General features: G+C 40.3%; 1 protein-coding gene across 1 annotated transcript in view; it reads left to right on the top strand.

Moving 5' to 3' along the window:
* Positions 1 to 15,612, top strand: part of lrrtm4l1 (leucine rich repeat transmembrane neuronal 4 like 1) — a 44,663-nt gene that overhangs the window by 11,891 nt on the left and 17,160 nt on the right. The window contains exon 2 of the mRNA XM_029516426.1: positions 2,409 to 4,039. Coding sequence (XP_029372286.1) covers positions 2,409 to 4,039 — 1,631 coding nt within the window. The remainder of the gene's footprint in view (positions 1 to 2,408; positions 4,040 to 15,612) is intronic.

Here is a 15,612-nt window from a genome sequence, read left to right as displayed (position 1 = left end):
AATTTGATCACTTAATTCTGCCAATGTGTGTTTTATTGACAGCCTGTGTATAAGGGAGGAGATCGATGGTGTTTTTTATTAACTTAGCATGTGTGTACGCATTGACTTCTAGCCTGAAGCTTAGAGCACATGATGTAGTGTAAAAAACAAAAAACAAAAAACTAATAACTACAAGACACAAAAGCCTGAAGAGTAAAGTAACATCTAATCATTATATAACTAATAAAATATACATAAAAATAATATCTTACAATAAAATGAATCCCTATCTCCCTCTTTCACACACACACACACACACACACACACACGCACACACACATAAAACAACACATTCCTTTTCCCACCCTACAATTAACAAACTGCATGGGTAATGCAGCATTTTTGATTCTCATACTATTTAGAAAAAAATCAGCTGGCCTCTCTTGCAAATACTGCTTTTTACATCTCCACAATGCTGACAGCCATGCCTGCCTCTATTCACTTCCTACTCGTAGGCTCTGGTGCCTGTCTGACCAAAATTAACACCCTCCTCCTCCCCTTGCATTATTGCAGAATAGTTCTTCGTGGTTAATTGTCATGTCTGTGGCATTTAGCGGCACAGCAGCTGCACGAGAGCAGAGAGAGATGGCTGAGGGGAAGCAAAAGCGCATTGGAGAGCAGTGTAGTCGTGAAAAATGAACATCTGTAGTCTGAATGTTACTCAGAGTGAGACTTGAAGAGAGCCCTGGGTAAAGGGTGCGTTCCTTGACATATTGGCTAGTCAAACTCTATTAGGTCACCGACATATCTTTTAAAGCATTGCATCTCTACTGCGTGTTATAAAAGTTGAATCAACCTGGATCGCTTGGTAATCGCGCTGACTGTCAGCTTTGATTTAAAGGTCTTTTTGTTTTGTTTTGTTTTTTTGTTTTTGTTTTGTTTTGTTTGTTTTTCACACCAGTAGACACACTGAGCCATAAATTGGGATCTTTGCCACGTTGCCCAATAAACTGAAGGCTATGTATGTGATGGCTCCATGTGAAAAGGGACCAGACTTTTACTTGACTAGTAATTGCACGTACACGGATTGTAAAGGTTAAGGTTGTCCTTGATCCGGATAATTGCATTATTTTATTCATAGAAATTCAAGTTTTCCTTTTAAATCACTCTTTGGAACTTATCAGCAGTAAGCTGAAAATTTTCAACTTCCTGTTTGCTGGGGTAGTTATTACCATATATCATGCTCCCCAACATTGTAGCCTTCAAGGATTTTGTGAGGGTAGAACAATGCAGTAAATGTTTCTGCGAATATATTTGGAAGAATATGATAAATCAATAAACGTCTATCGTGTCTAATGTCTAACGTCTATTGTGACTATCTCTCTGTCCTGCATTACTTTTTGGACAAAAATGTTTTTGTCAAAATGGTTGTCAACCAACGACAAAATGAAATGAAGCAATGATGACTAAAATTGAAGAAAGCTGACATTTTCATCAAGTAAAAACTACACAATGAATTGGAAGGAAAGCCAATCAGAGCATTTTTTTTTTTTTTTCATTTTGATAAAAGCTAATCTCTTTGTGAGATTGAAACCAGACAACATTTGTGCATTTCACGACTGAAATATTGACAAAAACTTAATGGCATTTTTGCATAAACTAAACTAGAACATTTAAACAACTGAAAATTTCCTGGAAAAATTTACACTCTCTCCACTGTTACCCCAGCAGGTACCAAACAAATGTCTTGGCAAGGAGAATAAGGAGTTTTCAAGGAGGAAAACTGATGTGATTTCCCTTTCAAGCTCAGTCATATGGGGGAAAAAGTACTTGCACATTCTGTTAGAAGTTAAAAACTAAATGTTGTGCTAATCATAAAACAACAAAACCTTCACATGATCCCATGAAACATCTCAACTCCTTAGAGCTCTTGACTGTTCACAATTAAACAGTAAATCTTTTGGAATCTTCACCGATGACAGATGTGTGGAATATTTGCCAGATGTTCATTATCTTTAAGAAATCTGTGTCAGGGATATTAATATGTTTGTGGACCGAAACAGTGTAGAATGTACTTCTGTAGAATCCAGTGTTGAGATTTAGAATCCTGTACAGACATATGGGAGGGGCGGTATGGGAACTACATTACGATTTGTGGTGTTGCTGCTGTAAGAGCCAATATTATAAGCACTTACATTACATTCATCATGTGTTTCAGGCGATCATTTTCTTTCAAATCACCAAAGAGTTGTAGCCTCTATATTTCCAATCCAACAGCTCCTCTGGTGACTGCTCAACAGTAAATTTAGATTTTTCAGAAGTCGTGAATCATTTTTGCTTGATCGAGTACACTGGCTTTATTTTGGAAATAACACCATAACATGTGATATTGTTTTCATTAAATTCCTGTTTCCTGTTTTCTCTTTTAGGTCCCCTGCTGTGTGATGGCCGATTGACACACCTCCTCTTTCCTCTCCTTCTCCTCTTGCGGGCTCCTCTGCTGTTAAGCTTTGGTGAGCGCACCTGCCCCAATAGCTGCCGATGCGAGGGGAAAACTGTCCACTGTGATTCCTCTGGATTCATCGATGTCCCTGAAAATATCACAATTGGCTGCCAAGGTCTATCCCTGCGCTACAATGAACTGCACACCCTGCTACCATATCAATTTGCCCACCTCGGCCAGCTTCTCTGGATATACTTGGACCATAATCAGATTTCAGCTGTTGACAGCCGAGCGTTTCAAGGGGTCCGCAGGCTCAAAGAGCTGATACTGAGCTCCAACAGGATCACATCTCTGCACAATTCGACATTCCACGGGATCCCCAACCTTCGTAGTCTGGACTTGTCCTATAACAAATTGGAAATTCTCCAACCAGGTCAATTCCATGGCTTACGAAAACTGCAAAACCTACACCTACGCTCAAATGGTCTTTCCAACATCCCAATACGAGCGTTTCTTGAGTGCCGAAGTTTGGAGTTTCTTGATCTGGGCTATAATCGAATCAAAGCTCTTACCCGCACCACCTTCTTGGGCTTACAGAAGCTGATGGAGCTGCACCTGGAGCACAACCAGTTCTCAAGGATCAACTTTTTTCTCTTTCCACGCTTAGCAAATCTGAGATCACTGTATCTACAGTGGAACCGCATTAGGGTGGTTAACCAGGGCCTTCCATGGACTTGGTATACACTGCAGAAACTTGATCTGTCAGGAAATGAAATCCAGACCCTGGACCCAGCTGTGTTTCACTGCTTGCCCAACCTTCAAGTCCTCAACCTGGAATCCAACAAATTGTCCAATGTGTCCCAGGAGGCGGTGTCAGCATGGATCTCACTGACGTCCATCAGCCTTGCTGGGAACATGTGGGATTGCGGAACTGGCATATGCCCCCTCGTGGCTTGGTTGAGGAATTTCAGGGGAAGCAAGGACACCACCATGATATGCAGCAATCCAAAATATCTCCAGGGAGAAAAAATTATGGAGGCTACGAGAAACCATGGGATTTGTGAGGAGACTGATTATGTTCTGACTGAAACACCTTCACCAACATCAGAGCTAATTTCTGAAGCCACTGCGGAGCCAACCTTTGCCCCGACCAGCAGCTCCCCACCAATGCCTCCAAGCAGCACCTTTGGTCCTCTCCCGTCATTCAGACCTCGACCTATTCCTCATCCTACCTTTCCGGGGCATATAAGCAAAAACCCTAAAGACTCAGTTTCACGCACTCGACCCACTCAACTACCACCACCAGAGATCGAGCACATGACTCTGCACAAAGTGGTGGTCGGCAGTGTGGCACTCTTCTTCACCATGTCCCTAATCTTGACAATTATCTATGTGTTGTGGCGGCGCTACCCGGGTGCAACCAGATTGCTGCAACAGCGATCCATGGTGGGCCGGAAGCGCCGCAAAAAGAGTCCAGAACCAGAGCAGAACCTGAGCTCCCAGCTCCAAGAGTATTACATGAGCTACAACCCTGCTGCCACACCAGAAGCATTGGAGGTGCTGGGCAATGGCACTGGATCCTGCACTTGCACAATTTCTGGCTCCAGGGAGTGTGAGGTATGATCCATCGCATCAGCCTAAAAATACAAACTCAAAATCAAAACACAAAGGCTCAACAGAGAGGTAAATCCTTCATCTGGCATACCTTCCAAAAAGACACTGTTGAATCACAGTTTAGAATCCTTGATTTTTTTGTTCATAGCACACGTGACTTCTTATGTTAGACGTCTCCAATTATTCAGGGTTTTACTCTCACATCCACATTATAGCACGACTAATCTGATCCAGGGAAGCAATCTATAGCAGGGTTTCCGAGGACCACATTATGACTATAATGCAACACTAAATTTTGTGTTCGCTGAGATTAATAGAGTGTGGCTTTAATTGCTGCTCTGAAACGCAGTATTTATCTCAGCATTATTTGCTATCTAAATTCTTGCACTTTTGGAAATGTTCCTCATGGTAAATCCACTTGGGGGACCGTGACTAATTGGACACTGTCTAACTATATCACAAATAACACTCCACAGCAGCATGGCATGGCTCACACATGTTTAAGAAATTTGTGTGGCATTTGTGGTTGTATCTCTTCTTGGGTGAGGGGTGGGGATGTATGCACTGCTGCATTCATATGTATGTACAGGACTTATTTTGCTGAGAATGTTCATTTTATTTTATTATTGCAAACCTCTAGGTTGCCATTCTATCACGCAAGTTGTGAGTCATAGTATAATCAATTTGTGCAATATTCCCAGCAAGGGCTGATTACACACATTAGTATGGATCAGGAGTTTTTGCTTGAATTGCTTTGCTTGAAACAATAGTAATTGAAAGAAGAGCTTGTTCATAACAAGGCCAAACATCAGTTATATAGGACAAAAGTTTGTGATCTGCGTGTTCTCAGGTATGGTTGTGTATTGTAAGCGCCTTCGGTTCTCTGGAACTGTGCACACCTCCGCTGTTGTGTGCGGAGATTCCTTCCAATCTGCACAAAGGCATGGCGATCCTGATATCCCCCAAACTATGTTGCTGTGATTAGGACTATATTTGTAACCCTGTCATTTGAACCACAGACGAAAAAACTCTGAATTATAGGTCATCATTGTTGGATCCAAGGAAGCGTGCAGGCTTGTAAACCAGTGCACATCGATGAGAGCAGCACCTGAAACCTAAAAGGTTAATTAAAACACTGCTTGCTCAAGATTTTCTTAAAAAAGGAAAGGGCAGAAACATATTGGACACCCTTCAAGTATATTTCTCTTTTTGTGACTTTTTTCAGAGAGGCACAATCAGAATTAAAATGTATGTTCTGAACTTTTCATTTGAAGTTACAGAATGTAATACAAATGACGATAAGAGTGATGAGCATTTGAAATGAAAGTACATTTCTTCTTGAAATTATTACGTTGTTCAAGGCAAATTATCATTATTACTGTATCCTGTAACCTAAAAAAAAGTGGAATATATAATAAGGAAATATGTGACCTGGTCACATGCCTCCACCCGTTCCAACTATGATTAGTGCTCGCTTACCCGTAGCAGAGCAGACAGTACAAATGACACAACTGCAAACACTGAGCTTCTGACCTGACCTGCCGCTCACACGTGTGTGTGTGTGTGTGTGTGTGTGTGTGTGTGTTTGTGTTCGCACCGGCTGTGTGTCTGAGGCTGCTGCCAGCTCCATCTCTCTACATAGAGCTTGCCTTGGATAAGCCCATCCATATTCAAACATTGGATTTCTTTTCATTATAAACCTTATTAACCTTATTTACCCTTGTCGAGAAAAAGAAAGACTCAAAGAGAGGGAGAGAGAGAGGAAGCACAGATAAAACACTGCCCTTTATCTGTTAATAACATGTTATAATTATCGCCTATATTGGCTTTCTGATGTGACCATAGAGCTTGTTCTTTCTTTAAAAGAAGTTGCCAAAATAGTTTAAAAATCGTTGTAAAAAGGTCAATCTATATATTTTTCTCGACCATTTATTTGCTCTTTGCAGTTTTTATTGACTCAAGCATTTAGCGAAGGTCAAATTTAAACCAGCGCAACCTCGTCTGTCTGTTTTATATGAATCAGAAACCCAATATTTAGTTGCAAGCACTTCCAGTTTGTTATTTTGAAGCTTCAAATCATGTCTTTTTTTTTTTTTTTTGTGTGTGTTCAGTGTCAGCAAGGTTGAAATCTCGTCTGCTTCCAAGATCAGCTAAACCGGATTGTGCATAGATGAGTAATGCTTGGCCGATGTTAAACGGTGATGGTAGCAAACAACGCTGTGAGGCCAATCAGATTTTGCAGAGTACAACTGCATGAAACCTACCTTTGCAAGCTGGCTGCCAATGTGGACATAGGAACACAGTCCGGAAGAGTTATGATTTATCAGGCAGCAGCTAATTAAGCAGCCAGTGTTACCTAGGTGCTGTCTCAGAGTGAAGGAGCGCTTCAGACAGACGGTCCGCTGGTGGTTAAAGGGTGAACTCAGTTTTGAATCTAAAGCCAATTAGGCTGATCCGCATGCAGAAAGTTTTGACCCCGCTCAGCAATTCAACTGTTTATTTTAATTTATTTGTTGATTTCCAACTCATGGCAGGGCAAAGAAGTTTTCCGATCAAACTTTTACAGTAGAAAACTTTGTGCTATGATGTGAGAGAACTCCATTGTCATCCAAAATCATGTAATAGCATGAGCACCTTTGCATTTCCATTCGTGGATTTGTTTAGTGTCCACTGCCATCTGCCCGGCTCTCTGCCACTCTCCGACGAGTTGCAGCTTCCTCTAAATAAATAAAGTTGGTTCTTGTGCATTGTGCGTGAAATGAAGAACAAAAATCGGCGTGGCTGTACTCTTGTTTGACGTGTGGGTTCACCAGTGACAGCAAACTGCAAGTCGAGTCAGGACATCAATGCACCGAGTTCAGTGATGTTTAACTGAAAACCCAATAAGGTGACTGCTGTGGTGTCCGTATGGCACAAACAGTGTCAGTGTCACTGTGAAGAAGAAGAAGCTTCATTTTGTGCCTGTCTGTGTTCAAAGATCTGCCTTTTAAGCCGCAGTCACTCTGGGACTCGGGTAAAAAACTGAAAGTTGGCAGGAAATTTCATTTACATTTCAAAGTCGTCTATAGCGATGGAGATAGGCTGCTTTTTAAAATGGTTCAAAAAGCACAATGCCTCTATTCTCAATCTCATTCATTTTTAATCAACATGAACCTGCTGCCATGTTCGATGCTAAATATAATATGATATTGTTGATATATGACAATAAGAAATTCACATTATGACAGATGTGTTTTGAAAGCTGAAATCAGGCTCAGAAATGGCTGGGAGACCTGTGTTTAGGCTGTGCTCTGTGGCTGCTGTGTTACTCATACATCTGGCAACAGTGCACAGCTTGACTGCAGTTTGCTACACAACAAAAGCACGGTTCTGTTTTTTTCATAGCCCTGCAAATATCGCAGTAGCAGTGTCAGTGTATTGTCTCCTGCCACATAACTACAATCCAAATCTCATTATGCCGAAAACAATCTCCCGTTTTGGCCATCACTGACTGGTGTCGAGAGATGTTTGTTTGGAGGAGGAGAATGGGGTTCTAAGCTGTAATTCTACAATGTTGCTTATTTCAGGTGTTCAATAATTGAAAAACTGCCGTCAGCCTGGGTTACTTTGATGAAAGTGCCATTTTGCTGGTCAACACAGCTGGCTGCGCCTTTCATTATGACTCTGTACAGAACCAGCAGTCCCTGTGGATGGTCATGTGGGGGAACAAACGCCAGCACACATTCACCCTGCTATGGCAAGGTTTTCAGTGAGGTATTTTCAAGAGAGGCACCAAATGATGTCAGAGCCCAGCGAGGGGAAGAAAAGGAAAGGAAAGGAGAAGGAATTTGAAAACGTCACTGTCTCTTTCTTTTTGGTTTAAAGAAGATGCTGGAAACTTGAAAGCCCCCACAAACTCAGACGGTTTTTTTCATTACTCCGGCTGATTAGACTTCTGCTCAGGTTGAAGTTGGATGCAGCTATGTTTGCTGAGATCGCCAAAATCCATTCACTAATGCCGCTCTCACATCTCACACAGAATATAAATATGAGCACAAAAACACAGTGTTGGCCATCTTGTAGAAGGGTTATTGAGAATTTCTGACAGCTATAATATCTCCCACTTGGAAGAAAAGAACAAAAGAAGTTTGAACAAACTGCTCCCAAAATAACGGCGAACCCTCGGCTCAGGCTAATCCAGCACTAATCCAATCAGCTATAGTGTTTAAATTTGGTAGGTTGGAATGATTAATTGTTTTTGAATTGAAATTGCTATTTTAAATAGTGCAATTTTCAAAGCACCCGAGCAAGACTTGTAATTGTAATTTACACAATTATTAGTGAATTAAAAAGTGGGGCACAGGAGACTAGTGTTATTGATTCAGGTCATCGATGGTCGTCGAATTAATCCTCAAGTGTTGGAGCCGAGTCTGATAAGGCAAAGAATACAAGTCAATCCACTGTCTGTGTCACGTCATCAGATCAGTGTCTAAACAAAGGTGTGGATAAGGATGGATTTGCCTTCAACACAGAGGCCACGACTTCGTTTTAGCCCGTGTTGGCAGCCAGTAAAATACTTTCACGCTTTCATGTCATTACTGCTGTTATCTCTTAGTACAAACCTGTCAACTCCCACACACACTTCTCTCTGCTTCTCCCTGGTAGGGCAAACACTGACATGAGTTGAGTTGGATTTGCATTTCATTGGACTTATACGTGAATGGATGGTTTGGCACGGAAAATGGTGAAAGCAAGTATACTAAACCCAAATTTACCAAACTTTTTAAAGAAAGCCAACAGGGTTTTAGCCACCCTGGAATAAGTGCTGGAGCAACCTTCTGTGTCTTCCCCCATTGATTTAATAAAGATGCAAATTGTCCCACATTTTCAGAAAAATGTCAATCAAACACAGTCTGCACACAGTCATTACAAGAGGTCCAATTACATGGCCCAGGAGAAAATTGATGTGAGTGAGCCACGATTAGCTTTGAAATATGTAAAGTACGCATTAAGTAGCACAGTAAGATTTCAATTTGAACATGGAATGTCAAACTATTGTTACTCAGCTTTCTATTCAATTGCCTATAATGTGAACTTAGTTCTATTCAGCAATACTATTCAACTATCATAACCCTGATAAATGGATTAACACTTACATCACTAAGGATGTAAGTGACGGTTATGTATGGATAAAAAAATGTTTTTAGAAAATAGTACAGGTACTGTGAGTTGTTAATGCGAATGAAAAATTCATCCATGGCACTTACCTTTTGCGGTTCTTCACGGATTGTTGACTCAAAGCACTTTTCAAACCTGTGGAGCGTGAAATTGAGGGCGGGGTTACATCCTTGAATCTGCTTTCGATTTTAAAGGTTAAAATTGTGATGTCATTTCAATCGATATCCGATTTGCAAGTGAAATTGTGACACCTCTATTTATTAGACATCATCAAAACATCTGCAAAAAGAAAGTGCTGCTCTATGGGACCAGTTTCAAGCTCTGGTAAAGCACGTAATGGATCCAAGATACTGCACTGTGGTACCCCACAGTTTATTTATTTAGAACCAGGAAACCCAATTCCAGTATCTATCTGTGAGATATGACTGGCTGTAATTGCTGTGATAACTCTTAAAGGTATACAAAATCAGGTAGGAGAGCTCAGAGCGTGAATGCCATAATTTGTGTAATGCAAGTTTTTCTCAATCCTGACAACACAATGGTACAAGTTTTCTTAATCCAAAGCAAACACTTCAAATCTGTTGAAACTTTCCGCTAAGACTAATTAATTATATACACTTGATATGGAGACATCATTTCAGCTTCTTTCCAGGTCAGTGCCTTTGCCATAGCTTAATTTGTGAGCTCAAGTTTTTTTTCATGTTCCATTTCATTTAATTAGCAACTGGCTGGCTCTCGATATAAAAAGCTGAATGAAAATAATCTTTAATTTATTAAATGAAACATTTTAGTTTCACTTCATTCCATTCAGTTGAGATCAATGCTAGTTCAAAGGGCACACTTTCTAACCTGAGACTTTGTAGATCCTTTGAATCCTTTGAATGTTCTGAATGGTTTTTTTTATTATTATTATTATTATTATTAAATAACATTTTAAAAGTAGATTTATTTTCATTTTTTATTTTTTAGATCATTATAGTTCATAACCTAAAAATAGAAAGAAAGAAAGAAATTAGCAACTCAATAATAAATCTGGGAAGTTGAATTTAATGGACCTCTAAGTGACAGTTTTTCTGGAGGTGCAGCAGGTCAAGTGTACTTGAGGAAAATGGTCATCTCAATTCATATTTTGAGAATTAACTTAATGGGCTGGTTTGAACCTTAGTCAAAGTTGCCTAAACATGCTGGTGTGACCGATATGCTATTTTCACATTTTTCCAGCTCACCCATGTCCTGGTGACTCCACTGTTAAGAAAAGCAAAATTTAATTCTGCTTCTGAAATCTCTGAATTTAATAAAACCAAAAAACCTTACTATTGTATCATTTCTAAGCAATTGACTTGTGCATAAACATAAATTTTAGGAGGCAGCGTTGTCTTATGTTGTCGCACTTCGCATGAATGGTTCCATAATGACATAATGGCTGTCTATGAAATGCCTCCTGTGGAAATACATTTATTTAATGTTGTGTAATGTGTTGAAGGCTTTTATGAAGGCCACGCTCAGCAACCGTCATTAATCAGTTTGATAGATTGTTGAAATCTAGCATTAGTACACGCAACTTTCTAAGTAGCAGTAAACAGAGGAAAAGCATTTATCTGCAAAAGCAAGTCTTAAGTGAGGTTGTGATTGTCCCTTATGAGAAGAAAAGAAAACAGATTTGCCAGTTCACCATCTCTCCTTGGTCTTCGCCTCAAGCAGTCCCTGCATCCTGGAGATACTGTGCCGGTATGCCTCCACCGTCGCTGCACCCCACCCGACCCCTCCCCCCTCCCGTCAGACAGCTTTTGAACAGAGAAGGATGTCACACAGCCAACCACAGCACTCACTTTGCATGTCCCCTGGCTAATTTCCCCTCCAGTCCTGTTCCACTTGACAGGCATTCCTCCAAAAACCATTTAGAAGAACACTTTCATTTTCCACTCCCTCTCCCCTTTACCTCATCAGTTTTAAGCAACCATTAGGAGCTTAAGTGCAAGCAGGCGGAGAGAGATCTCAGTGAATATACAGTCGGCCTCATATTCGAGATTTCAGTGGAGTCTTTTGCTCTCACCCCCCACACACACACACACACAGGCACAAAAATTCTTCCTTGTGGGCACTGAAAACGCAGCTTTAAGTGTGGCATCATGAAGTCTTCTCTGGTCTTGAATAATTAAATTAATCATTTCTGGGATCAAAAAAGACTGAATTATTAAAAGGTCTTTATGATTCATTGAAATTCTTCTGTTAACTGTTCAATAGTATTTCTAAACTCACAGTGTTACACATGGTGCCCCTGTTGGTGACTGAATGAACTGCGGATAATGGTGATGGGGTGGGCTTGGGGGTAAGGGGGTGCTAAATCAGAAGAACACATATTTTTCATCGACTGCTACAGATATTTTTCTGATGACGAATTCAGCAAACCTCTCGATGAGAAGTACACTCATTCAGTGCAAAAACCTCTTGACTATCTCTGAGGTGCAATTTCATGCACTCTTCCTCGATTGCTGGGTCATCCTCCAAAGAGCTCCTCCCTACAGAGGGCGCGCTGGGTGATGATGCGTGTACCAAGATGTTGTAAATGTGTCTCTTTTCCCTCGGTGCTCCTCTCTTTCATATATGCAGCAACACAGTCATGCACACTAAACGCAAACCCCAATGAGCAGTGTATTATTAGCAGCATTTGCAGCCTGGCTTGGCCCTGCAGCTAAGACAAATAGGGATCTTCCTTTTTACTGGATATCACAACAAAAACAGAGAGAGAGGATTCTATGCCTGATTTTTCTTTCTTTCTTTCTTTCTTTTTTTTTTTTTTTTTTTAAGTGTTCATGTATCTGTTTCAGGCTGAAAAGGGGAAAACAGCTCAGTAGCACCTTCTATAAAAGATCCACCCCCTCTATTGCCCTAAATTGAATTTTATAATCTCCTACCTGCCCCCCCCCCCTTTACCATAGGCTTTGGCAGCCGTTGTATTCTTCATCCTCAGATAACAGCAGCATCAAGCCGCCCACCTTCACTTGTTCTGTTGAAAATACGCAAACATCTCATTCTGCCTTGGCCTTTCGAGCTGCAACGCTTTCACATATATACATACTCATGCTAAAAGCTGCAGAGACTGAATGGGAAAAAGTGTAACTAGCAATATGGTGACGTGACTGCAATACACGGAGAAGTAAAATTAAAAAATAACAACGCACCAGCCTACACAGGATCACGCAGGGTCTTTACAAAGGAGTGAACCTGTAATGTTGTAATGCAACAGATTAATTGAGCTTTTTTATCTTCTCATTATCAGACTGAGATGATATTGAGAGATTATTTCTGCAATCCGTCCTGTATAGTAAATACTTCAACACAGAAGGAAGCTGCAGCTATTGTCCCATTACTAACGCATCTACAGTCAGGATTAACTCGCTGCTTCAGCATTTTGCATCTCTTGTTTGCTATTGACATGTCGGTCATGACAGCTGATTATGCATCTTTGAGTTGTGGAGTCAAGTTAAACTGTGCTGTTTCAAACGTTAACTGAGATTCTCATTCTTGTAAACCAAGCAATCCTAAAACAAAAACCATAAGAGTTTATTGCAGGTATGCTGCAATCCATCAGTCCATTAGTGTTCAATCTTTTTCAGACCAAGGAACACCCAGCCAGTAAAATAAAACTCACAGATCACCCAGCTCTGGGCTACTGCTTTGGTAGTGTTATGGCTTTTCAGCATTCTGAAATCTTTATTGGATAGATCGGTAACAAACGAGAGACACAGGCTTTGAAAGGCAAAGCAACCAACTGGCAATCAAACCTTGCTCCAAAAATCGTACCTTAACTCTTCAGTTATCTGTCCAACTGTATCTGATATTCTTATAACCTGTGACCTGTAACACATGAAAGGCTGCCCTTCGTGTGTCATCATAGTTATCACTCATATGTGAACACTGGCCCGGTGTGATCACTCAAGTCTCAGGTATGGTGATGAGAGCAGAGTAACACATTAAGCTTGCTTGTTGCATCCATTGTGTCTTAGTTGACCCAGTGTTGACCAGTAGGTAAGTGAAACTGGCCATTGTCCATTTTTGGTACTCAATTGGTTTCTAATAACAAGTAAAATTTAGATCAATCCCAGAATAAGCTGACTGTGAGCTTCATCCACATTCTCTTGAATGCTACACTGATAATTTTTGATACTGTCAGGGCCAGTTAGTTGTGTATTGTCTGTTGTTTGGGTTTTAGTTCAGTTTTCTGTCTTTGTCTCATCACTTCCTGTTTTACTTTGAAGCCTATGTCTTACAAGTGTCTTTCTGTCAGTTTCCTTCCTGTGTGGTTGCTATCCTTGTCCTTGTGTTTCACTGCTACCCCCCCACCACCCCTCCCTTGTGCATATGAGCTGTGTTCTTCTTCCTTTCCTTTTTGGATTGTCTTGTTGAGTCAAATTCCAGTATTCCAGCCTTCTTTTATCACTGAGTTTGCCTACCAGATATCTGTACCTCTGCCTTATTGCCTCTCATCTGAAGTATTTTCTGAATAAATGACCACTGAGCTTGCCTTCATTCCGACTGATATGCCGTGCCTGCACCAGTATCGAGATAGATATATATCACAAAACATAAACCATCGCCAGTCAAACTCGTGGAGTTGAGTAGGGGAGTTGGATATAGTGAAGTCCAACATCGCTGTAAAACTGCTCATTTGAATCATAATCTTTACATTTACATAGACCAAAACATGAAGTCGCTTTAGACCAGACATTTTCAGAATCTTTACATTTTACATGACAAATTACTCTACAGCAAAAACCAGTGCTTGTGTAGCATTTTCTCACTGTCCTCACAGTGGAGATGCACATTACATCCAGTTAGGTAACCTACACACCAAAAGCAGACTGAAGATATAATTCTGATTTGGGTGAATACCGCCTTCAGCTTAAATAATAAAAATGCTTTTTTTTTCACAGAGGCAGAACTGGTTTAGATTTTATTTGCACCATTATGAAAGCAGTGAATAATGTGAAATTGGACAAGATGTGGCATGAAATCACAGAGCAACTGTGACTGTAGGAGGGGTAATATCCTTTTTATGACAGGCTTGGACAAAGTCATCTCTGCAAGACATACAGCACTTGAAGAGTGTTAAAAGAGCAGGCAAGATAATATAAAAGCCAAATAATGCTCCCTCTTTTCTGAAAAAATAATAATTCTGATTGCATGTAATTTCTACAACAACAGACTTTGGTAGTAGTTTACACTCTCATTTGGAAGCAGCTTTTGTTTAGTGCTTGAGGCCTATTGTGAAAAGTCATGCCAATTCAATACAAATATTCTAAAACTATCAAAAATGTATAAGTTTGTTTTCACTCTGCTTGAAGGACACATATCCCTTTTAATTTTTTATTTTATTAGACCCATGTAAAAATGCCACCGTTCTACAATATTTACACTTTGCACTGATCTTTTAAAGTAAGTTGCTTCTTTTGCTGAAAATAGTCTATTAATAGTTATATATGCAGTATATTTTTTCTCTCATCACATTCATTTTAATTTTACAAGGCTGGGCTTCTTTCTATGCAAATGTTTGAATTATTAAAGTGGAGATCACTTTTTCTTTTTTTGAGGTGGGGGGTGGCCTATAGGCATAATTTTCATTTGCTGGAATCAGCCCACAGCCACAGCCACCCACAGAGACCACTCCTTCATGTAGAACTCACTAATCGTGCCTACCCTTGCTCTTCTTTGTGACCAGTTAGTTTGCCAGCGCCGGTTGTGCTTTTGGCTTAAATGTCTGATCATGCGCAAGATCGTTTTCTGTTTTCAGGAGAATTAGAGTCAGATTATCATTTACACTGATGAGCTGCGTCTTAACCCTATGCAACAGTTCCCAGATGTTTGGTTGAATTGCTGTGTTCACATGTACCCTAATGCAACATGCAAGTGGCTTGTGGCGGCTCTTACCCGTTCCCTCTACCAGCCACTCGACTGAGTCTGATTAAACCAGGCTAAAACATACCATTTCATGACAGTAGTCAGAGCATATCTTTTTTTAATTCATTGGCATGCATTGAATTTCTTTTCCCTGGCTGGAGAGATATTATGTTGGATCCTTTGCAAAGACAAATATGTCAACTGTATGGTGGAGAGCAAAAACATCCGGCATAATTCAATATTTACCATTAAATGACAATGTCACTCCGGTTCAATCCACTATCTAGTATTTCCTTCTTCAGTATCCTGTTTCAAATGTGAAAAGCCTGCTGCAGACCTTGCACAGTGCAGCATGGAAACACTTTTATTATGATAACTACAAAAGCAGAATGTGTACCCATGTTGGGCACATGGTTGACTGTAAATATGTTGTTTAATATGAGAGCCTTCCTTATTGAAAGCTGCTCAACAGGTATGCCTAAGTCCTTGGGGTCTTGCATGCTGTCCAAAATTATTAGTAA

This window comes from Echeneis naucrates, chromosome 12 (assembly GCF_900963305.1).
Source record: "Echeneis naucrates chromosome 12, fEcheNa1.1, whole genome shotgun sequence".
Lineage (NCBI taxonomy): Eukaryota > Metazoa > Chordata > Actinopteri > Carangiformes > Echeneidae > Echeneis > Echeneis naucrates.
The sequence above is the reverse complement of the archived record's forward strand: the minus strand, read 5'-3'. Positions and strand labels throughout refer to the sequence as shown.